The sequence below is a fragment of the Pyricularia oryzae genome, chromosome 7 (genome assembly GCF_000002495.2).
Source record: "Pyricularia oryzae 70-15 chromosome 7, whole genome shotgun sequence".
Lineage (NCBI taxonomy): Eukaryota > Fungi > Ascomycota > Sordariomycetes > Magnaporthales > Pyriculariaceae > Pyricularia > Pyricularia oryzae.
The window spans coordinates 3,201,093-3,224,060 of NC_017854.1; the positions used below are offsets into that span (position 1 = coordinate 3,201,093).

Below are 22,968 nucleotides of genomic sequence, written 5' to 3' on the forward strand. Positions count from 1 at the left end.
GTAGTCAACCCCGGAGATGGGCGCTCTCTGGGCGGTTCCGCATTGGGCAGGTACTGGCGCCAGTTTAGGCGACGTGTATGCCCAAGATGGCCAAGACGAACAATATACTTAGTCTGGTATGTTCAAAAGAGAGGGGACAAACGAGAGCGAGCAAAAAAAAAGTTTTCGTGTACATGTCATGCTATTCTAGAAACCTTAGCAACACGGTGCGCCCTGGCTAGCGACAGAATGGGGAATGGGAGCACAGCAAGTAGCCAATCGCCCGCCCACCTGGGCCACTGTGGGTCTAGCTCAAGACACTCTCCAGGTAGCTGTAACCCTCTGCTAATTGATTTGAGTTTGTTGGTTGAGCGCGAATAAAAAAAAAAGTACCTTGGGGAGATTGCGACCGGCCGAGGCACATCGGGGCTGCCATCACATTCTCCCGGCCGCGTCACATGAGCAACTCGGCGTGTCCAACGGTACCCAAGGGAACCCTGACCGTTGCCGTTCACCGTCGCGAGGTGATTGCTTTTTTCTTGTACCCCCGACACAAGCTTGTGGCACGAGAGAATGCTCAAGCCTTTCCACCAAGGCCCGGCAGCATCCAACCCACCGGCCAAAAATCAAGTACTCCTTGTTGCTTGGAAAGCCATAGTAAATGGCTTTCGACGGCTGCAAAGACCGCAGACTGTCATTGAGTTTGCATCATCTCTTTTCCCGAACCCAGCGGTCTCCCACATCGTCATCCCTGTTACAACTGCACATGAATCGAGCTGCTCTCAATGCCGTCAAACAGGATAATCCATCCAGCCAAGCTAAACATAATCAGAAAGAAGCAGCACCAACTTTGAAACTGGGAGAGTCCACTCGATCCCCATCGGCGTCGCCTTAATCTCCTCTAGAATTTGTGCCACCGTCCTCCCCTATGCCCCTTTTGCCTCTCCTTTACATCGCCTCGGCAAAGCCTAAGATGTTAAACGGTCCAAGCGACTTCTCCAACGGGTCGCTCACCATGACTAAGTGAGCCAAGCAATGTGGGGTTTTTCCTTTGTGCGAAGGGCTAGAATATTTTACAACGTGTATGTAGGAGGCCGGGGTCCCCGAGTAGGGATCAAGAGACCCCTCTCCGAGCAGCAGAGAAATTCCTGGTTTTCAAGCGCAACTTCAATGCTACACGTGACCAACTTTCAACTCAAATCAGTATGTGGTGAAACGCCAGATATAGGAGTACGACGATAAAAGCAGACAGCTTTATACCCTGAAGGCGATTGGCGAATTGGCTACTGTATTCGTCCCAATATTGAATCACCGGAGAACAGTTCCCATCCGTTTTGTGTGATTACTATGGTGACCAAGCATATTTGCTTTGCTGCCGAAGTGGCCTTCCAAAAACGGAGGTCTTGAAGCGAAGGCGTTTCCCAGAAGCAGTGGTAGAAACTACCAAGACTTGATTTCCAAACTGCATAAAATTTATGTGTTTGAAGTCAAAGATGCGTTCTCACGAATTCTAGCGGCGGTTGGACAATGGAAATTCTAGACGGCTTTGATATCTTGGTATTTACCAGAAGACCCTCACAACAAATATTAGACCGCTGGTAGATTGCACACCTGTCTTGTATCTTGATCCCTCTCCACTTCCATGTGAGGTAGCGGGAATAAAAAAACTAAAGAAAGTAGTAGAGTGGGCGGTATTTGGCGCGCGAGAGAGCAGAGACACGGACTCTTGCCTAAAATATAGGGCTTTGTCAGAGTTTCGTTAGGCACTCTGGATAGGGCTCGAGGAGGCCTAGTGCATTCACAGATGTGGTTTTCTATTTTTGGCTTTTCATCTCTGGGTAAAGCGGACCCAAGCCGGGTAACAAAGTTGCCTCCTTGACACCACTCAGGTAGAGGTTTCCGACATTGTAGGCTTTGGTGACTTCACATGTTGAATATCGAGTTACTGAGTAAGTAGAAGGCTAAGGACAATGCTTATTGAACATATACCAATTGTTGGGCACAAAGACTGTCGAAACATGTCATTCTTGTATTTCATGGCAACGGCACTACAGATAACTGAGGAAAAGCACATTGTTTGCCAAAAAATGGACATAAATAAGGTCCCCAAAACCGCATGCCCAACTGAAGCAATACGCAGGAAACATCAGCCAAACTCGGTGACCAAATACAAACCAGAGCACAAGCACCATCCGCAACTGGCCCCTAGTGACAACTTCCCCACCGGTACCGTTGTCAACAATTGCGCGAATTGAGTTGAGGAGTCCAAGTCAACCCAGAGTGCGACTTCAACTGCTTCTAGGGGTTGGTAGCGTTTGGGAGCTGGGCTCCCACCTCGCAGAATGGCTGTGTTTCGATGCCGCCTGTAGTACCACGCCATCACATGGTTAGACCTGAGGAAGTAGCTTTGAAAGAGAAGGAGAAAATAAACGTGGGGGTCGGGGTTGATCTGAGGTACGTACCGTCCCATACGCTCTTGACGAGGACGCTGGCCACCCACTGCTGCTTCCCGGCGCTGGGGATTTGCTGCCGGTGGTTTTGCACGCGTTAGCCATTCAAGGGAACACTAACCACTCATTCTACAGCAGGCAAAAAGCCGACTCACAAAGACGCCAGGGGAGACTACACAGCTCCCGGTGATGACGTTGCACATGTTGATGTAGAACTATTGTTTGCAAAGATCGCAGCTGCTGTGAGAATCTTTCCCCACCGTTTCAAGATGAATGCAGCTAATGAGACAGCTGAGGAATTGGGGGGTTGACCAAGTTGGTTCACAAACATTTCTATCGCGCTGGATCAGCTTGAGCTGGTTACCCCGCGTAAAGGTGCGGGATCCGCCGACGAGAATGTCGTCGCCCGGGTTGATCCTGGTCCAGTTGATCCCGTCATAGCTGTAGTTGACAGACACGGCCCAGAGGAGGACGTCGTTCTGGACGTCGAGCTGGCCGAGGGACTATTGGCAGAGCAAGCGGGGGTGAGGGTTAGGGGCATTTTTCTTTTTTGGGGACCGGAGCTTGTGGCAAGTCCGAGTTCGTATCTAGGGCAAGTACCATAAAGCGATAGTTGGCGCAAGTATCGCGCTTGGCCAGCATAGCGCCGTTTTTAGCGCTAGTCGGCATCTCGGATAGCATTGGCGCTGCTAGCACCGGCGCGAACACGCCCAGGGCGGTGGCTAAGACGGAGGGGAAATGCATGATGACAGAGGTCGAGGGAGCTAATAGTAAGTAGCTGGGGCAGGAGAGGTATTGTCCTGGACGATGAGTGAAATGTGAGGGGTATCAGAGGTCTGTAGTGATTTTGTCTCTGTCTGGGGAAATATGTCAAGGCCAACAAACGCAGGAAGGCCTTCTTTTTATATTTATTATCGAAAAGCTCATCCATTCCGTAAAAGCTATGATGAAGACATTGAACTAGCAGCATGTACTATGGACAGAATAGACAGTGAAGTTCTACCAACATTGTTTCAGGACTACCTCACCTTGACCAGGTTTCTTGTGACACAATACACTTCCTCCTTCAAGCTGAAAACTTGCCATTTTGGGGAATCCCATACAGCTGTCGTTGCATTGGACGTGGTATGCTGCATATAATAGAGTGAATGTAAGACCGCCACAGGTGCCAAGCGAATTGTATCGAGCCAGTTTTGGGGTAGTGCTTACATTCGGCACTATTTCCCCTCAATCAGCCCTCTGTTTTTGCTCATACTGGGTTTGAATGCAATGCAACCATCCGATGCGTCTAAACAATCGCTTTGCGGGCAAGTTCTGGTGCGCAGGAGGGCAAGAAGCTGCAATCCAACGAGGGAGATAATAATCCGACTGCGATGGAAATTATTGCAGCCTCTACCCCTCTTATTTGGTGTCCCACAAGCCCATCTATAGGTCATTGGCATGCTGCGGCTGGGAAGGATGCGAGCTGAAGGGTTTATACGACGACACCAACAGGAACTATTGGTCGTTCAGGGTATGGAGAGAAAGCAAACGATGAAAAAATCCCACGGAGGAAGTTTTGAACGCATTAGTTATCGTTTGTTCCCATGATATATATTTTTTACTTGAGCGTTTAAGCTTTTTATACGAAATAACACGTTTGGGAAACGGTACTAAAACTTTTGAAAATATTATGAAAGTTATATAACAATGTACCCATCTCTTTTTAAATGCGCATCGCGTTTTTCTTTTTCGGTCCTTTACTGCTATTTGTATCTGTCACCACCCGGCACTCAGTTGTAGCCAACTAATAAAATGTGATACCTTTGGTGTAAGCAGCACTTTAGAGCTAAATATGAATTGCTCCTTATTGGCGCCAAGTAATAATTTCCCACAGCTCTCTGCAACATACGGCGCAAAGAGGCAAAAGGTTGAAACGTATAATAATCTGTGAAACAAGCTTTCGACCTTGGTACAAAAGCTTTTGGCGTTGCTCGTAACTTGAACCAACCCAGGATTATATCCCTCGGAGCTGGGGCTCACTGTATGTTCACGGGATTAAATATGCGAAGCAGGTCAAATCGTAATATGCCAAGCATCCAGTTTGGGTGGATATTGTAGCAAAGGACTCCCGGTGAGATTAGACCAGGCCGGGATCCTAGAACTTGCCCAAGGCTTCCCCGATGGTATTAATAGCTTTAGAGTTAACGAACTATTCGATTGTTGCTCTGGCAATTTAGGTTGCGGGAATTTAATTGGCGGCAAACAGGATATTCCCATTTTGCGCCAGCGAGTTCATGCTAGAAGAGCCCGTGAAACATAAGAAACGTATCTTGTGTTTGTTGGTACTAGGTTGTCGTGTAGCCAACAGGGGAATGTATATCGTATATTTTGGAGTGGATTCTGCATATGTTAATCCATCTCGAGAGAAAACTATGACTAACGACCAACACCAGCCCTTCAACCGCGGTGACCGCTGCCAGCCCCTCACTGTATTGTACATTCGGCGTCATTGGGATGTCTAATGCCGCCGCCGATGCCGGCTGGAATTTGAGGAATGTGCTGGAGGTAAAAATGACCATGACCATGTTGGGAGTCACCTCCGTAACCGCCGCCGGTGTAGACATGTGAGCCTCCCTACTCGGAATCGCTGCTATAAGTGTTCGTAGCATATACGGCGAAAATGGAGTAAGTGTCGGCGTGCATGAGGTTTTGCTCCGAGGTAAGGCTGCAATAAAATTAAATGTGCATCTCGTCAGCTCGCTTTCTGATCTCTTGAACCTATGCAATGGCTGCAGCAAGTAGGTGCTAACTACTTAGGTCTTAATGCTTACCCCATTATGCCATCGTACTTATAAGTGTCATAATCAAAGGTCCCTTTGACTTCTCGCTGTCAATTCCCAGCCCATTTGAATTTCGAATCTTTATTATTCAACAGGAGCACTCACTGTCCTTATGATGTGTAAGCTCATGTATGAGGGTGCTAGCTCGCTCGGTGAGGTCATGCTCGAAGAAGTATGGACATATGTACATCTCCTGCTTGTCGTGTACGTAGGCATGTGTCGAGTCCGGTGTACATGAACCTCCTTCGCTCTTGTCGCATTCAAAAACAAAACTGTCTCTTTCTTTACGATCGCATGCTTTTTCGACATCATAAAAAACACGTCTTACCGCTACAGCATCATCTGGATCGTTGGTCTTGAAGAATCGGCGGAACAAACTGCCATTTTTGTTAGCCGCGTAGTAGGCCTTGTCAGCCATGGTCTTGCAGCTGGAAAAGAAGCAAGGTTTGTTAATATATATGGCACAGACTTGTACTCGGGCTGGGAATTCGTTACTATACCTATCCATGGCTTCTTTTATTGATTCCTTCTCTTCCCTATTGCAAGAGTCACCTATACTGCCCTTTTTTTTTAATTCGAAGCCTGCTGTGGCCTGCTTCCGGTTTATAACGACCGTTTATTTTAGGCGGTGACGGTGAGACACGACCAGGTTCGGAGATATGATTCTCATTTTTCAAAACTGGCTTATGAGAAGCAGCCAGCGCAGTAAGGCCGAGGATTATAACCAACAAACAATGCATTGTTATATAAAAATAAGGTATCAAATGTATACGGATATGGGGGTGGCAAATAAGTTTCGTTGGCGAATATTGAAGCAAACAAGTACTTGCAAATGTATTATATTATATGTGCAAGTATAAGGGAAGGCAATATTAGTTTTGATAAAATTATAATATTAATTATGGGGAATGGTTGTTACTCTGCCATTTTTAGATTAATGCAAAATGCAAACATGAAAGGACTAACAGGCTGATATTCTTTGCTTTAATTTAAAGCTTGAAGGCCCCTCATGGGATAAAGCAACCCAAACCGTTTTCGACCTTAGTCTGTCCAATTTGAAATATTTGCGTATTTTAAAACCCGGACGTTTTATTACTAACGTGGTTCATCAGGACCCCGGACATATCAGGACCCCGGACATTTTTCAACCCAGTTTCATCCTTTATTTTCCACACGTGTTCTTTCCCCCAACAGTAATGGAATCATCAAATTGCGAAGCGCGAATCATTCTTGCTCTAAATGAGCTCCGATCAAGCAAAAAGAAAAGCATACGAAAGGTTGCATTAATATATAATGTCCCAAAATCGACACTACACGACAGAATAAACGGCATCGCTTCTTTGGCCAATCGTCGGCCAGGCAACCAAAAGCTAACGGAAAGGGAAGAGGAAGTAATTGTCCAGTATATACTGGACCTGGATTCCCGAGGGTTTCCAGCCCAGATCGCTGATGTGGCCGCAATGGCCGATCATCTTCTCGCTGCGCGGGACGCGCGACCGGTCGGCAAGCAATGGGCTTATCGCTTCGTACAACGACGCACAGAATTAAAAACGCGTTTTTCTCGCGCTTACGATTTCCAAAGAGCTCTTTGCGAAGATCCTGACGCGTTAAACGCGTGGTTTCAATTGGTGGCCAATATGAGGGCCAAATATGGCATCCAAGACTGCGACATGTACAACTTCGACGAAACCGGCTTTATGATGGGCCAGATTTGCGCTGGAATGGTCGTAACTGGGTCCGAAAGACGCGGAAGAAGGAAAAAAGTACAGCCTGGCAATCGAGAATGGGCGACTGCAATTTGTTGCATCAGTGGCGACGGTTACGATATACCCCCGTATATCATCGTCAAAGGCTTTTACCATTTGTCCAATTGGTATACAGAAGGCGGTCTTCCGGACACGTGGCGCCTCAAACCCACCGTTAATGGATGGACCGACAACGAGACTGGCCTCGACTGGGTTCAGCATTTCGACAACCATACAAAATCGCGGACAAAAGGCGTATATCGGATGTTAGTGCTCGATGGGCACGGCAGTCATCGATCCCCTGAATTCGAGGGCTATTGCAAAGATCACAATATTATTCCACTTTACCTGCCTGCTCATTCATCTCATTTAACCCAGCCACTTGATGTCGGAGTGTTTAACGTCCTTAAGCGGGCGTACGGTCAAAAAATTAACGACTTTATCCGGGCCCACATCACTAACATCAGCAAAGTCGACTTCTTTTTGGCTTTTGCAGCGGCTTACAAAAAGTCAATGACAAAAGAAAATATGGCCGGGGGTTTTCGAGGGGCGGGAATTATCCCCCATAGCCCGGAAATGGTCATATCTAAGCTGGATGTTAGGCTACGGACGCCGCCACCTAAAGAGCTTGATTTTTCCAGCACCGAAACCTGGGTCTCTCAAACACCGCACAACCCGACAGAAGCCGTTAATCAATCTACCCTTGTTAAAAGTCGAATCAACTGTCATCAGGGAAGCTCGCCAACGCCTATTTTTAATGCTGTAAAGCAGCTAGCAAAAGGGTTGGAGTCGATTGCTCATCGAACCACACTTTTGGAAGCGGAGAACCACAGCCTTCGGAAGGCCAACGAAGCGCTTAGCAAGCGGCGCAGGGCTCAAAAAACACGTATCCGCGAAGGAGGGTCATTTACCATACAAGAGGGTCAGAATTTGCTTCAATCAAATGGTGCCGATGGTCTAATATACGAAAAGAAAGATGAAAATGGGGAGGGGAGTAGTGCGCAGCCGGCGACTAAACGACGTTGCGGCAACTGCGGTAAACCTGGACATAATGCACGCACCTGTCAGGAGGATGCAGAAATGTCTGATGTACATATATCCGATTGCATTGAGGTAAATTGAACAACGCTGGCGTTGCAATTGAAATTGGAAGTAGTATTGTGCAGGAAAAGTGTCCGGGGTCCTGATATGTCCGGGGTCCTGATGAACCACGTTATCTTGGTAAAGGTTAAAATCCCGCCCCTGGTTAAATCGTCTATTAACATAACCCTTTCAAAACTTACCTATTTTGGTAATAATTCAGGGGAAGAAAAATTAAATATTCGATTTTTCACGAATAGTAAAATTGGTGAAAGCCAATGCATATTAATATTGGTAGGGGAGGCACTTTTTTCGCCCGATTGACACAAATTTAAAACTATTTAACGATATTTGATCATATAACAGTTAGCATTCCCTCCTGTAATATATTTGTATAGTTATGAAAACTTTGTTAATCTTTCCGGTATTGGTAATAACTGTTGCGAAAGAGGATATGTTTAAATATTTTCAAATACCCGGGAATTATTCATTGGGAAACCCCACGTTTAAATATATGGTAATATAAGCGGGGATTGTTCGTTTAATTCTATGGTATTTACCATTAAAATATTAGAATACTTAACTTTAATAAGTGGTTGTTAATTATTAAATAATTAATTCCTTTATATTCTTATAGTAAAATACGATTTGATCCACTTGTGCAATATCCGCTAATATGGGTTTTATAAGTTTTGCCGACTTTGGTAATAATTTTAAATAAAAGAATAATTTGGGTATTTGACGGTTCCCGCGAACGGTTAAATAATTAAAAGCCCACGTGTATACGTGGTACTTTTCTATAATATATCAGTTTATAAATATCGCCTCGGCAACTCCGATAGTTAATATTACGCTTTGATTCTATTCGGGGGTTATTTGTTATGGGCCCCTTTAAATACAAGGGGGCCCACAACGAACAGCCCCCGAGTAATTGTCGGCCTAGAACTCATGGAGGTTGCTGCATCGCCAAGAGAGAAACAGATGAGCGTGCTTGCCTTTTTCCCATGCCTAAAGGCCGCAACAACTGACGGTGGTGGTTTATGCTCATCGGTGGACAAAAATGCACGATGTGCCCATCCTGTCCATGTATTTTGATATGCAGTTGATCGTCATCTTCTAACATTGGGCTGCTGTCAAAACTTTACTGAAAAGTCTTTTCCCTTTCCTAGCGTTTTTTCCCCTTGTGTCTTTTCATTTGTCGTTTGCTTACGTGTTTTTTTGTTTCCTTTGTTTCATCCTTTTTCTGCCATCGTCGCGGACGAGGATCTGCCTCGCCCGCAAAAGCCACCCTGTGCAGCAACCAAACCCTCGCCCAGACCACCAGGACGGAGTGCAAGGGCCTTGGCGGCACGCTGACCTGCGCATCGGCGCCCAATAAGGGAGGCGGCGAAGTGCTGCAGTGGCGAGGTAGAAGAAGGAGGAGGAAGAGAATAAAAAGGCAGAAGTAGAAAAGAAAAAGAAGAAGCTCCCCAAGTTTGACAGCGGCGGCGGCTGCGGCATGTCGACCTTCAAGATCCTGACCACCGCCAACGCCGCGTACACGGGCGCTGCCAGGCCATTCACAACTGGGCGGACGAGGGGCTGGGCAAGTGGGCCATCGGCGCCGAGGTCCAGGACGACACCAACCTCATCGTGGCTGGGTGAAACAGCGGCGCCAACTGCCGCTTCGTGGTCCGCAAACAACGACGAGCACACGGCCTTTATCGGGACGGCGGATGTGCGGAGTCTCGTTCGCGACTCGAGGCTGTGGTTCCAGGTCACGTACTCCAGCAAGACTGCGGTCGAGGAGAGGGTGGGTGCCGAGGGCCCCATGAAGTCTGTCGAGCAGTACAGCGGGACCAAGTTTGAGCAAAAGGCGGACTGGGCGATGTTCGAGTATGACAGTTCCTTATAGACAGGTTTTGGCTTTGGAGGGCTCGGCGTCCTGGCGTAGCATTGATGTGCTTTTTTGCGACATCGTTTTCGTTTGTTCCAGATACCCGGGACTGTTAGTTCTATGATGCGAAATGAATACAATAAGTCTTCCCTTTCAAAAAGCGCAGTCCACTCTTGCGTCGGATGGTACCCATATAAATGATCAAGCCATTCTTGCTCCAGTCAATAAGTATTTTCGAATACCTGGTTACCTAGCTACAGTGCTGCAAAGGTACTGGTCCAAGACATGATAATTTTGTCTCGAGCGAAAATGGCATGACCATTTGGGGAAGCACCATTCCCCTTAGCCTTGATTTAGCACAGACTTGCGCCCCCCTGGCATCCATCTCCGACGCAATCTGTTCGTGTCCTTCTTGACGATGGAATTCTCATCTCCATTAGGCATCCGATTGAGGTAACGTTGAGCTCCACATCTCCGACCCCCCTAAAGTCCGGCCCCTAAAAATATCTACTCAGCCACGTCAACCCTTTGTTTTATTTTATAAATATCTAGACGAATTTTTCACTTTAGAACTTGATTTTTGAAGATTCTTGCTCCAAACCTTCCAATGAAACAGTACACTGAAAATCAGCTTCTTGCTGCCATTTCTGACATAAGAAATGGCAAATCAGTTCACAAAACCTCGCAAAAATGGGGTATTCCTCGGAGTACCCTTCACGATCGTTTAAAGGGGGCCCAGTCAATTCAACAAGCGAAAAGATTTTGTCAAAGGCTTTCACAGGAGCAGGAAACCTATTTGGCAGATTGGGTACTTGCGCAGGCCGCGTTAGGCCTTCCGCCAACGCATCAAGAACTACGCTATTTTGCGGAACGAATTCTTCAGGCCGCCGGAGAAAGAAAAAGCCTTGGGAAACATTGGGTTAGCCGTTTTATAGCCCGATATCCAATTTTGAAAACCCAAAGACCCCGGCGAATAGAAAATGCCCGGGTTAATGGGGCTACAACCGAGGTAATTAAATCTTGGTGGTCCTATTTGAAAAATCCCGTTGTCGATACTATAAAACCGGCCAACCGTTGGAATATGGACGAAACAGGTATAATGGAAGGCAAAGGATCTAATGGCCTGGTGTTAGGGCGTAATAAAATCCGGCCATTACAGCGAAAAGAGCCTGGAACGCGGGGTTGGACGAGCATAATCGAATGTGTATCAGCTACGGGGGCTGTTATACCTCCCCTCGTTATATTTAAGGGGAAAAACGTACAGCAACAATGGTTTCCAGCTGATTTAAGTCCTTTCGATACCTGGCAATTTCATGCAACCGAAAACGGGTGGACAAATAATGAAACAGGTATCGAATGGTTAAAAAAGGTGTTTATTCCGTATACCCAACCTTTAACCCCTGAAAAGCGGTTATTAGTTCTGGATGGCCATGGATCACATATAACGGACGAATTTATGCTTCTTTGCTTGCAAAACAATATTCAACTCCTATATTTACCCCCTCATTCGTCACACGTTCTTCAACCGTTGGATTTATCGGTTTTTGGGCCGTTAAAGGAAGCTTATCGACGTCACCTGGGATTTGTAAACCAGTTTTGCTGTTCAACGGTTGTTGGGAAACGAAACTTTCTACTTTGCTATCGAAAAGCCAGATCAAAAGCATTTATAGCAAAAACCATTCAATCTGGTTGGCGTACGACGGGGTTATGGCCGGTGAACTTGGCAAAACCACTTTTAAACCCTTTTTTGTTAGAAAATAGCAACGCCAACGTCGAAAAAGGTAAAAATAACGGCTTCCAAAGGGATAAAACACCGGAAAGCCCAACCCAAAAAATTAACGACCAGTCTTTACTTATTTGGAAAACCCCTAAAACGACCCGAGATATTCGACTTCAACTACAGGAAATTTCCCGGTCCGAAAAAAGTAACGCCACTTCACGGCTTTTGTTTGCAAAAGTCCAAAAAAGCTTCGAAACCAAGGATATCTTATTGGCTGAAGCTCAGCAAAAAATCAGTTTGTTAAAAGCAAAATTGGAGGCGGTACGGCCGGTCAAAAGGAAAAGGGTGATTCCGGATCCCAACGAGCTTTTGGTCAGCAAAAAAAACGTTTATGAAGCACAGGAAAATAATAGGGACTGTTTAGAAGCTTTGAACGATGGAGAAGAGGTTAGCGAACCGGGAGAGCCTGACAATGATTGTATTATTGTGCGTTGATAGGTTTACATTTAAATCGGTTTATAAAAGGGGTATTTCGTCGTTACATTTTTCAAGGGGGCCGGACTTTAGGGGGGTCGGAGATGTGGAGCCCAACGTTAGTCATGACGCATTGTAGCCAGAGACCCATCCCTGCGCATTACTGGAGTTACCTTGTCCCACAACGCAGGATCGCATCTCTATGCTCCTATCAAGCGACAGATTGGCTCTTCAATCGCAAGATCAGTACCCAGAAGTGGTTCATAATCATCTTGGATCAGATTCACCAACTCGCCCGTCGCCACGATCTCGCTGCAGTGCTCTAGAAGATCATTGACAGCAGCGACGAAGTGGTCAAGCGCCACAATCTTTGGGGCCGGTATAAGTAACGCTTCGGCCATAACGTACAGCCTGCCTGCGTTTACCAAGTCACACAGGTAGTGGCCATCAGCCAGTCGAATCACAACCTATTTGACTCCTGCAAAGGGCAATTGCCAGTGACTGTACATGTATTTCCATGGGTCTTTGTGGCATTTCACTTGCGGCAAACTTTCCACGGAAAGCCTTGGTGAAGAAACCAGAGTGCGAGCATGAGACGATCTTGTGCAGCTTAAAAGTCTCGGCACCGCAATAGACGGCCACGTCCGCAAGTTCTTCGAGCCGCGTCTGCAGGAGAGGTGACCCCTCCTAGATCTCATCAGTAGCCATGAGATGCTAGTGCTGTATCAGACTTGCAAGTCAATGGCGATAAACATCCGAGCAGAGACATAAACTGGGCAGCGGAGGCGGTATTGTTGGCAGACATAAGAGTTGTCTTGATATCCAAGTAGATTGGAGTTTGGATAATTGACGCGTAGAGGCTCATGGCCAAGTTGAAGAGTCATGTCAGAGGTTGTTGGACACAAGCGCAATCCACGGTGTGGTAGACAAAGAATCGCGTGAAACATTGATCTTGCACATCCAGGTCTAGGTGGAACATTCGACCAATAAACGGTGGCCTCCTTTAGGCAAGCATGCGGGAGGCCTGCAGCAGCCGACAGTCACGTGCTGAATGAAGTGCATGAATACTCAGGCATTGACAATTCCACAAGTCAAACCCATTCATTATGACGTGACGGCACCAAATGGATCGCAATTTGCATCCCGGAGAGTTAAATTTTGATGGAATTCAGCGCTCAGAAAATGTTCCATGGACACAGAGACTTCCAAGCTCTAGTTCTAGTACCATTTGTGAACTTCTGGCGTGAAGATTTTTGTAAAATGGTCATCTCTCCAGCAGTTCTGTCTGTCTGTCTGATTGCCCATTGATGCGGATCTTTTTGCATCCACGTTCCCGCATCTCCAACAAAAATTGAAAAAAAAATACTTTTTTACATTGTCTTCAACTTTGGGGAGCCAAAGAGCACCTCTCATTAAAAGACATGGCGGCAGGGTACAAGCTCCGAGCCTAGTATAGGAGGCGGTGATGAACCTCACTTGACCCACTTACATAATTTTGTGACTGGCAGTCACAAAATGGCGGGGCCGGGACTTTGTGTTCATTGGTGACTCTCTGCTAATTAATCAACCCACCTACCTGATATTTTGAAGTCAAGTGCATGGCAGCAAGTGTTGCCGACCTGAGCGTTGGCTACAGTCGCTTGCCTCGGAGAATTGCCGTGTTCAGACCACAAAAGCGTTGTGAATATTTCGTGGCCATGCAGAAATGACACAGTTACTCCAGTGTGGGGAAGGTGCGAGTTTTGAACGAAATTAACAAGACTTGAATTTCGCAGAAAGTTGCAAACTCTATCCAGCGTTACCTTGTGGGTTCGTCCAGGGCAATTGTGATTGCAGTGTATCCGGGCGTTCAGGGATCTGCACACCTAGGTATGCGGGGATCATATGGTGGGGGAAATCAACAAGGTTACAACTTGGATTTGTTGCCAAAATGACACAAGCTCAGCTTTGACGGAAAGTTTCGGAAGTACTGTATGGGATTGAAGAGACTGTTGCCAGACTCGTTGGGGAGGTATTTACTTGATAAATATAACGTGGTTCATCAGGACCCCGGACATATCAGGACCCCGGACATTTTTCAACCCAGTTTCATCCTTTATTTTCCACACGTGTTCTTTCCCCCAACAGTAATGGAATCATCAAATTGCGAAGCGCGAATCATTCTTGCTCTAAATGAGCTCCGATCAAGCAAAAAGAAAAGCATACGAAAGGTTGCATTAATATATAATGTCCCAAAATCGACACTACACGACAGAATAAACGGCATCGCTTCTTTGGCCAATCGTCGGCCAGGCAACCAAAAGCTAACGGAAAGGGAAGAGGAAGTAATTGTCCAGTATATACTGGACCTGGATTCCCGAGGGTTTCCAGCCCAGATCGCTGATGTGGCCGCAATGGCCGATCATCTTCTCGCTGCGCGGGACGCGCGACCGGTCGGCAAGCAATGGGCTTATCGCTTCGTACAACGACGCACAGAATTAAAAACGCGTTTTTCTCGCGCTTACGATTTCCAAAGAGCTCTTTGCGAAGATCCTGACGCGTTAAACGCGTGGTTTCAATTGGTGGCCAATATGAGGGCCAAATATGGCATCCAAGACTGCGACATGTACAACTTCGACGAAACCGGCTTTATGATGGGCCAGATTTGCGCTGGAATGGTCGTAACTGGGTCCGAAAGACGCGGAAGAAGGAAAAAAGTACAGCCTGGCAATCGAGAATGGGCGACTGCAATTTGTTGCATCAGTGGCGACGGTTACGATATACCCCCGTATATCATCGTCAAAGGCTTTTACCATTTGTCCAATTGGTATACAGAAGGCGGTCTTCCGGACACGTGGCGCCTCAAACCCACCGTTAATGGATGGACCGACAACGAGACTGGCCTCGACTGGGTTCAGCATTTCGACAACCATACAAAATCGCGGACAAAAGGCGTATATCGGATGTTAGTGCTCGATGGGCACGGCAGTCATCGATCCCCTGAATTCGAGGGCTATTGCAAAGATCACAATATTATTCCACTTTACCTGCCTGCTCATTCATCTCATTTAACCCAGCCACTTGATGTCGGAGTGTTTAACGTCCTTAAGCGGGCGTACGGTCAAAAAATTAACGACTTTATCCGGGCCCACATCACTAACATCAGCAAAGTCGACTTCTTTTTGGCTTTTGCAGCGGCTTACAAAAAGTCAATGACAAAAGAAAATATGGCCGGGGGTTTTCGAGGGGCGGGAATTATCCCCCATAGCCCGGAAATGGTCATATCTAAGCTGGATGTTAGGCTACGGACGCCGCCACCTAAAGAGCTTGATTTTTCCAGCACCGAAACCTGGGTCTCTCAAACACCGCACAACCCGACAGAAGCCGTTAATCAATCTACCCTTGTTAAAAGTCGAATCAACTGTCATCAGGGAAGCTCGCCAACGCCTATTTTTAATGCTGTAAAGCAGCTAGCAAAAGGGTTGGAGTCGATTGCTCATCGAACCACACTTTTGGAAGCGGAGAACCACAGCCTTCGGAAGGCCAACGAAGCGCTTAGCAAGCGGCGCAGGGCTCAAAAAACACGTATCCGCGAAGGAGGGTCATTTACCATACAAGAGGGTCAGAATTTGCTTCAATCAAATGGTGCCGATGGTCTAATATACGAAAAGAAAGATGAAAATGGGGAGGGGAGTAGTGCGCAGCCGGCGACTAAACGACGTTGCGGCAACTGCGGTAAACCTGGACATAATGCACGCACCTGTCAGGAGGATGCAGAAATGTCTGATGTACATATATCCGATTGCATTGAGGTAAATTGAACAACGCTGGCGTTGCAATTGAAATTGGAAGTAGTATTGTGCAGGAAAAGTGTCCGGGGTCCTGATATGTCCGGGGTCCTGATGAACCACGTTATACAAAGAAGAAATAGCAGAAATAGTAACCATAACATCTCCTCGTCATGCCGACGGGTCGCCAGCAGTTTACAACATTGTCATCAAACCCGAGTCTGCTAGTTGCAACCTCGAAAACAGCAGCACCCCGTCCCGTCTAGTAGTCGTACTTGTAGCAGAAGGGCGAGCCGCCCTGGGCGTCCTGGATCTCGCGGATGGTGGTGTCGGGGAAGAGGCCGAGGAAGCGGATGGGCGAGTCGTTGGTGCTGGGCGAGACGGGGCCGACGGTGGCGTTGGGCCCGCCGATGGCATAGGTGCGCCTCACGGGGTCGGCGTTCTGCCAGGCCGTGAAGTAGCGGTCGGTAAAGGTGTGGTGCATGTAAAAGATGGCGTCGGCGGGGGAGGCCCACATGTCGCCCATGACGGAGCCGACACCCTCGTGCCCGTTGGCGTGCATGCCCTCCTCCTGAGTCACGGCCATCTTCCAAAAGTCAGAGTACGAGTTGCCGAGGTCGCAGTAGGCCTTGCCGGTCAGCGCGGTCTTGGTCTCGTTGAGGGCGCGCGACAGGCAGTGCGGGGTGGTGACGCTCTTGGCCGGGCCGATGCTGACGGTGATGTTGGCAAAGGCGCCGTCCTCGATGCACGTGGCAAACTCCTTGCCGTCCTTGACCACCACCTTGGGGGCCGAGCCGTAGTACTCGGGCGTGAAGATGGGCGAGTTGGCAAAGTTGCCAGAGTCCTTGGTCTCGTCCCACCAGGGCAGCGGCAGGTCGCGCGGGTAGCCACACTGGTCGCGGAGCGTCTCCTGGTAGTGCCAGAGGAACAGGCGGTGCCACACGTTGAAGTGGCCGACGGCGTGGATGTTCTCCATCAGCTGCTGGTGGATGTAGGCAAAGTCCTCGGCGAGGTTCTTGGAGCCGGGGTAGCCCATCCTCGGCGGCAGGTCGTACAAGCAGCGGGCCGCCTTGACCCACTTGAGCCGGTACTCGTGCGGGAAGTTGCGCCACTCCACACGCACTTCGGGGTTCTTGCAAGTGCTCTTGGCCTTCATCTTGTGGTACTCCTCCTCGTTCCTCTTGCAGTTGCGCCTCTCGATGGCCGACTTGGGGGCCTTGGCCGCCTCGAGGTTCTTGGCCGTCAGGGCCCGCGCCTCATCCTCGGTCAGGATCTTCTTTGGCTTGTACCCGGTGCCGGAGGCCTTGAAGGGAGCCAAATCGATGAGCTTGGGCTCGGAGCGGACCTCCTTGGTGGCAGCCTGGGGCATCGCCGCCGCGGTGGAGGCCAGGGCGGCGCTGAGAATGAGGGACAGGGTGAAACGCATTTTGATGTCTGTCTTGTTTTTAATTGTCGATTGACCTGAGAGGAAGTGAGAGACTGAGTTGAGTATTAGATCAGGAACAAGAAGACACTGTTTAGCTGCTGTTTCCCTTGGTGGTGAACAAAGAGACATATCGACATTCAAGGCGGCGAGAAGGTATTCTTTTATATCACTTTCCCCCTCGGCGGATCTCCCTTCTCGTTAAGCCCTGTTCTGTCTCCGCAACGACGCCGACGCAAGCACGTTTCCTGCATGTTTGCTGTCGTCGACCAGATTTGCCCCATTCGGGAACTTGGCATTTGGTTATTGCACTCTACTATAGTACTGTACACCGTTGCAATCTTCCTTTTACCAGGTCCCACGTCGCAATTTGTTCTCGTGCCGGCGCCGCCTGCGTGGAATCCCCCTCCTGACAGATTTTTTTTTATCGGGTGGCAATATTGCAGCGCAGCGTTGTACCACAGACGTACTGTACCTACAGTACCTCCGGTATGGTGGAACACTCAAGGTGTAGGCAGGCAGGGCTACGCGATGTATCGGAGATGATTTTGTCCGCTCCCGTAAATGCACACCTTCTGACAAGTTACAACAACCCACCTTGAAAGGGGCCCACCGTAAATACTACTGTAGTAGTAACTAAGGTAAGCGAGCTGCACAAATATTTCCTAGTCCGGCATTCATCCACGAAGCGTTTGCCAGCGGCCCGGCCCTCCTAGCCCTAGACTAGTAGGCACCCCTGGTGTTTCCCTGGCTTGCCTGCCCCTGGTAGCTATCGAGCCACTTGGCGTCCCCGCAGCAGAATGCGATGCTGCGGCCACAGCTTAATTCAATTGCCCTTTGTCCGGTCAGGGTTTGGCATTTTAATCTTAAGCACCACCTCTCATTGGCTTCCATCCAAAATTTTCAGGAGGTTCACTGTTACTATAAGCTTGGCAACCCAACCAAAGCGGCAGGCTTTTCTTGCACGTTCATCCCAAGAAAACCTTGCTTTGCAACAAACAAACACCAGACTGCAACTGCAGGGTAGCATTCCCAGAGTCATGCCACAGGGAAACCCTTCTGCCCTAATTTCTCGACTGCTTAATATAGTCATGCCCCTCCTTTTGCAACGTCTTGGCGATTGGAATATTCATTTACCACCTGCCTTTGACCGAGTCAACACTCGACCAAGTCAGAGACGGTGAGGTCCAGCTCGTTAATTTGAGTTGTTTGTTGATGAGATACTCTCCGTACCATAATGCGTCGCCGTCGAGGTCACTCCTACGGGCATAACTAACTATTTCAGTAATAAAACATCATGTCCATCTTCTCAATCATCGCGATTGGCGCCGACGAGATACTTGTCACAATATTGAGTTTCTTGTCTTTATGGTCCACGAAAATGTCCTTGTGTTGCCGACAGGCATAATACTTGTCATGTAATGCTCAACCGGAAAGCCCCTCCTGGGCTCACCTCATTTCATTTCTTGCTTGGGCATTCCGAGTCCGGCGTGGCGAGGCACAAGATCAGGGGCAAAGCACATATTACGACAGGCATCGCAAGCTCAAAATTGTTGTGTCTACCGATATTCACCAAGGACGCGTAATAAAGTTCGTCGGCGCTCAATATTGTATTCCCAGGCTGCTGATATTCCCATCGCTACCAGCCCGGAACGAATAGGCCGCGATGGGTGAGGTGGATGGCCCCACGAAGAAACTATCCCCGCCGGTGGATCTTGCTGCATCTGCAATGCACGACCCGGATCGACGTAGATTGGGCCGCGCAGGGTCTGCACTCGGCCTGATGATCCCCATCAGGGTCTTGATTATGTCAAGCAGGGTCGTTGATGGAGGGGGGAATTGCAGTAGGGCGAGCTACGAGTAAGGACGCACAGTTGATTTCTTGCCGGATCACTAAAACCTAACGTTGCGTACCCCCTGTTCGGCACCCCCCCTGTTCGGCACCCAAAAATAACAACACTTTTATTTTTATCCTCCAACTTCTATTATAAATATCTCGATGAATCTGTCACTTTTGGATTTACTTTTTTCTGATTTTAATTCTCCATTTTCCAATGAAGCAATATACTGAAAAACAGCTTATATCTGCAATTAACGACGTCAATAATGGCAATCCAATTGCAAAAACCTCCCGAAAATGGGGAATACCTAGGTCTACACTTCAAAGTCGACTTAAAGGTTCTCAACCTTATAAAAAAGCACAAAGCCCTTTTCAAAGGCTTTCCACGGAACAGGAAAAGCATTTGGCTGATTGGGTACTTACCCAAACAGCTTTAGGGCTTCCGCCAACGCATCAAGAATTACGCTTTTTTGCCGAACGAATTCTTCAAGCCGCCGGAGAGACAAAAGGCCTTGGAAAACGTTGGATAACTCGTTTTTTGGCTCGTTATCCAATCCTTAAAACCCAAAGGCCCCGTCGAATAGATAACGCCCGGGTTAATGGCGCTACTACGGAGGTAATTAAATCTTGGTGGCTTTATATTACGAACCCGGTTATTAACGCTATTAGTAGTAGTAGTAGTAGTATTAGTTAACGCCGGGCTCGGCCCGGCTTGTTAGCCGGCCGTTAGCAACCTCCCGAGGGGTATCTCGGCGCGCGTTCTATCTTCTTTATTTACACAGGGGGAAAACAAGGAGGGCAGAGGCGGATCGTGCCTGACCGGGTTCGGGCCCGGTCCTGCTTAGGGGGTTAGTTCACTGACGCGACCCCGTGCCTAAGGTGCACGGAGGGTTCGTCTGACGGCTTGTGCCGTGAAGTGTGGGTGAAAAGGCAGTAAGTCTATTCCTCGTCAGAGTTCGAGTCGTTTACGATCGGTGTCCCTAGGCGTAAAGTGCGTTCGTGGCGCGCGGGGCGCTGGCGGGCCGCTCTGGGGCGGGCGCTGAAGTAGTTGGTGGCTATCGAAAACGCCTCAAAGCTTTTCGGTTGCCCGAGGCTTGTCTGGAAGAATTTGCGGCGTTGGGCGCGGTCTGGCGGCCCGACCGGCCGCTCGTTATCAAGCCACGGCCAGTTTCTCCACACCGCCCGCGAATAGCGGCAGTGCACCGGGTGCTCAGGGGAGGTCCGCTTCCAGCACCAGGCACACGAGGTGTTTGCATCCTGGTGGTTGAAACGGTCATGGTAGGCTTTGAAATCGCCGTGGCCGGTCCTCATGGCCAAATAATGGCCCAGTAGGGGTCTTGGCAAACGCAGTTCCTCGGGCTCCTTTCTCGGTGTGTATTGGAATTTCCATTCCCTATATGCGGGGGACCGTTCACAGAGTTCTTTACGCCACCAGTCCTTCTCTATATTCGAAAGAATGGCTCTGAGGACCGTGCCGGCACCGCTATACGTGGTTTGCTGAGCCCTCGGGTCTGGGTCCGGCGGTCCGGCGGAGCCGGCCTTGGCCAGCTCGTCAGCCCGGTCGTTTCCCGGGATTCCCTGGTGCCCAGGGCACCAACGGACCCGAACCTCGGTACCTTGTTTTCGGAGTAGATCGACAAGGTTATGGAACTCCAGAAAGGCCCATTGGGACGAACGCGGCGCGTCGCCTCTAAGACCCCAAATAACCGAGGTGCTGTCCACACAAATCCAAATCCGGGCGCCTGGCTGGGCCTTGGCTGCCGCCTGTAGCCCTTTTAGGGCGCCAATCGCCTCGGCGTCGAAAACGTGGCTTTCCGGCGTAATAGATGCGGAGCCTGCGGCAAATTCCAGGCCCGCCCTAAAAGCGGCCCATCCGTACCCTATTTGGACGCAGTTGTTTTCGTGTTTTTCCGAACCATCCGTATATACCACGATATCGTCAGGTGATACCATGTCCAGCCATTCGATAAAGCGGCGGGCCGCTTCCTCTTTCGGGACTCCTCCGGTGGGGTCAGTGCGAGAATCCGGGGCATTGCGAGGTGCGCGCAACTCTAGTCTCCGGATCCGCGGGAGAAGTTGTGCAGCCGTTTGCAGGGTCGTGGCCGAATGGCCCGAGTTGCGGGCACGAGGTGTTTCACGCAGGCGGCTGACAAGGGGGTGCCCCTTGTCCGCGAGCCTTAGTCGGGCGCCGTATTTCAGGCGGGTGTAGGCCAGCGCGACGCGGGCCGAGGGTAGTCCTGCGTCCCTGAGAACAGTGGACGAGGGGGTGGTTTTATACGCCGGGAGGATTGCCCGTGCCGCTAAAACCAGCGGTTTGTTCAATGCTTTGAGGAGTCCTCTTTGCTTGTGCGCTGGGTTGTACCATGCCTCGGCTGCGTAGGTGGCCGAGGAACCCACGCATGCCACCGCTGCCTTGCGAAGTGCAGCCGCAGGCGGTCCGTATCTTACTGCCCCAAAGCTCTTGAGGTGGGCAGCGACCGCCATTGCTTTGGCAGCCCTTTCGGCCACGTGGCGGCGCCCGTCTAGCCGTCGGCTGAACCAAAAACCAAGCCAACGCATGCCCGGGTAGCGCTCGGCCCCGGAGGCGCTTTGTCCGCGTCGACCGCCCGGTAGTTGGACCGGGGTAACCGTTCTACCATTAATCCGGATTTCCGGGTTGCGACCGTGCCTTTTCTTAGTAATATGGATCACCTCTGTCTTTTCCGCTGCAAAATGGATCTTCTCTTCCGCCGCAATTTCGTGCATATCCCGGAGTTTATCTTCCAGCCAACGTACGTTTTCCTCCAACGAGGGTGACGATTTCCATGTAAGCACGTCGTCTGCGTATGCCAACCGCCACTTCGTACCGTTTTTGACGAGATACGCCAAATATAGCATATATAGGATCGGGGAAAGGGGAGACCCTTGCGGGGTGCCGCACCCAAGCCGCCTAAAGCCCGTGGTCGTACCCTCCAGCCGGACTCGGGCCTGGCGGCCGCTTAAAAAGTTAATCACGAACCTGAGGAGCATTTTACTAAACCCGAGGCTCCGCATTTTCCGTATTAATCGCCTATGGAGGAGGGCGTCGAAGGCGCCTTGGACGTCGCATGCGACAAGGGTAACTTCCTCCCCGCGAGCTAGAGCCTGCTCGATATCGTGGGCGAGGGCACAAACCAGATCCGTCGCCGATCGTTTGGGTAGGGCACCGCCGTGGGTGCAGCTAAGGAGCCCGTTGTCGTGTATGGCCCAAGCTATCCGGCGTGCAACGAGCCTCTCGAGGCCTTTTCCGATGCAGGAGAGGAGGGCTATAGGCCGCCAGGATCGAACGCTGCTCCGGTCTTTCTTCCCCGTTTTCGGTAGCATCGCGACTTCGGCCTTCTTCCAAGGCGCTGGGAAATGTCCGAGTTCCACCTTGCATTTCCTACAGTAAACTATAGTCACAGGGTTGGACCAGACCCTCTAACGGACAGGCCAGCTAGAGCCCTCCTAGTCGCTGGATACCCAGCCTGCCACGTAAATACAAGGTTTGCACCTTAAGCCTACCGCATCCACAAAAAGGCCTCTTGGTAGACCGACGCGCGCATCCGTCCTCTCCGGCTAAAATAGCGTCTCTTCCGCCTAACATGCCGACGACATCATCTGCCCCGGTGTACGTCCCTAGTGCGAGTAGAAAGCTTCGAAAAGCCGGCGACACCCCGTACATGTCCATCCACAGCTTAGTCCCCCGTTGGTTCCTGGGCTAGCCCAGCGCCACAATGTGGACATGAATGCAATCGAGTTCTTCCCGTCCTCCAGACCCGGCGCAGATTCCCA

At 49.5% G+C, this 22,968-nt stretch overlaps 5 protein-coding genes across 5 annotated transcripts; 2 read left to right on the forward strand and 3 right to left on the reverse strand.

Annotated features, from left to right (window-relative positions):
• Positions 1–994: 994 nt before the first annotated feature.
• MGG_18088 (uncharacterized protein) lies at positions 995–1,386 on the forward strand (the record flags this gene model as incomplete). The annotated part of the gene is made up of 3 exons (XM_003721422.1): positions 995–1,002; positions 1,070–1,182; positions 1,232–1,386. The coding sequence occupies 3 exons, from the start codon at positions 995–997 to the stop codon at positions 1,384–1,386; spliced, it is 276 nt and encodes a 91-aa protein (XP_003721470.1).
• Positions 1,387–2,277: 891 nt separating this feature from the next.
• MGG_14369 (uncharacterized protein) lies at positions 2,278–2,632 on the reverse strand (the record flags this gene model as incomplete). The annotated part of the gene is made up of 3 exons (XM_003721423.1): positions 2,278–2,342; positions 2,442–2,505; positions 2,585–2,632. 3 exons carry the CDS (start codon positions 2,630–2,632, stop codon positions 2,278–2,280), a joined length of 177 nt encoding a protein of 58 aa, XP_003721471.1.
• A 2,413-nt stretch (positions 2,633–5,045) lies between these two features.
• MGG_09617 (uncharacterized protein) lies at positions 5,046–5,669 on the reverse strand (the record flags this gene model as incomplete). Its single annotated transcript, XM_003721424.1, has 4 exons — positions 5,046–5,136; positions 5,243–5,291; positions 5,357–5,501; positions 5,580–5,669. The coding sequence occupies 4 exons, from the start codon at positions 5,667–5,669 to the stop codon at positions 5,046–5,048; spliced, it is 375 nt and encodes a 124-aa protein (XP_003721472.1).
• A 3,905-nt stretch (positions 5,670–9,574) lies between these two features.
• Positions 9,575–9,970, forward strand: MGG_09616 (uncharacterized protein; the record flags this gene model as incomplete). Its single annotated transcript, XM_003721425.1, has 1 exon — positions 9,575–9,970. The coding sequence occupies one exon, from the start codon at positions 9,575–9,577 to the stop codon at positions 9,968–9,970; it is 396 nt and encodes a 131-aa protein (XP_003721473.1).
• Positions 9,971–16,175: 6,205 nt separating this feature from the next.
• MGG_09614 (uncharacterized protein) lies at positions 16,176–17,339 on the reverse strand (the record flags this gene model as incomplete). Its single annotated transcript, XM_003721426.1, has 1 exon — positions 16,176–17,339. The coding sequence occupies one exon, from the start codon at positions 17,337–17,339 to the stop codon at positions 16,176–16,178; it is 1,164 nt and encodes a 387-aa protein (XP_003721474.1).
• Positions 17,340–22,968: the final 5,629 nt, after the last annotated feature.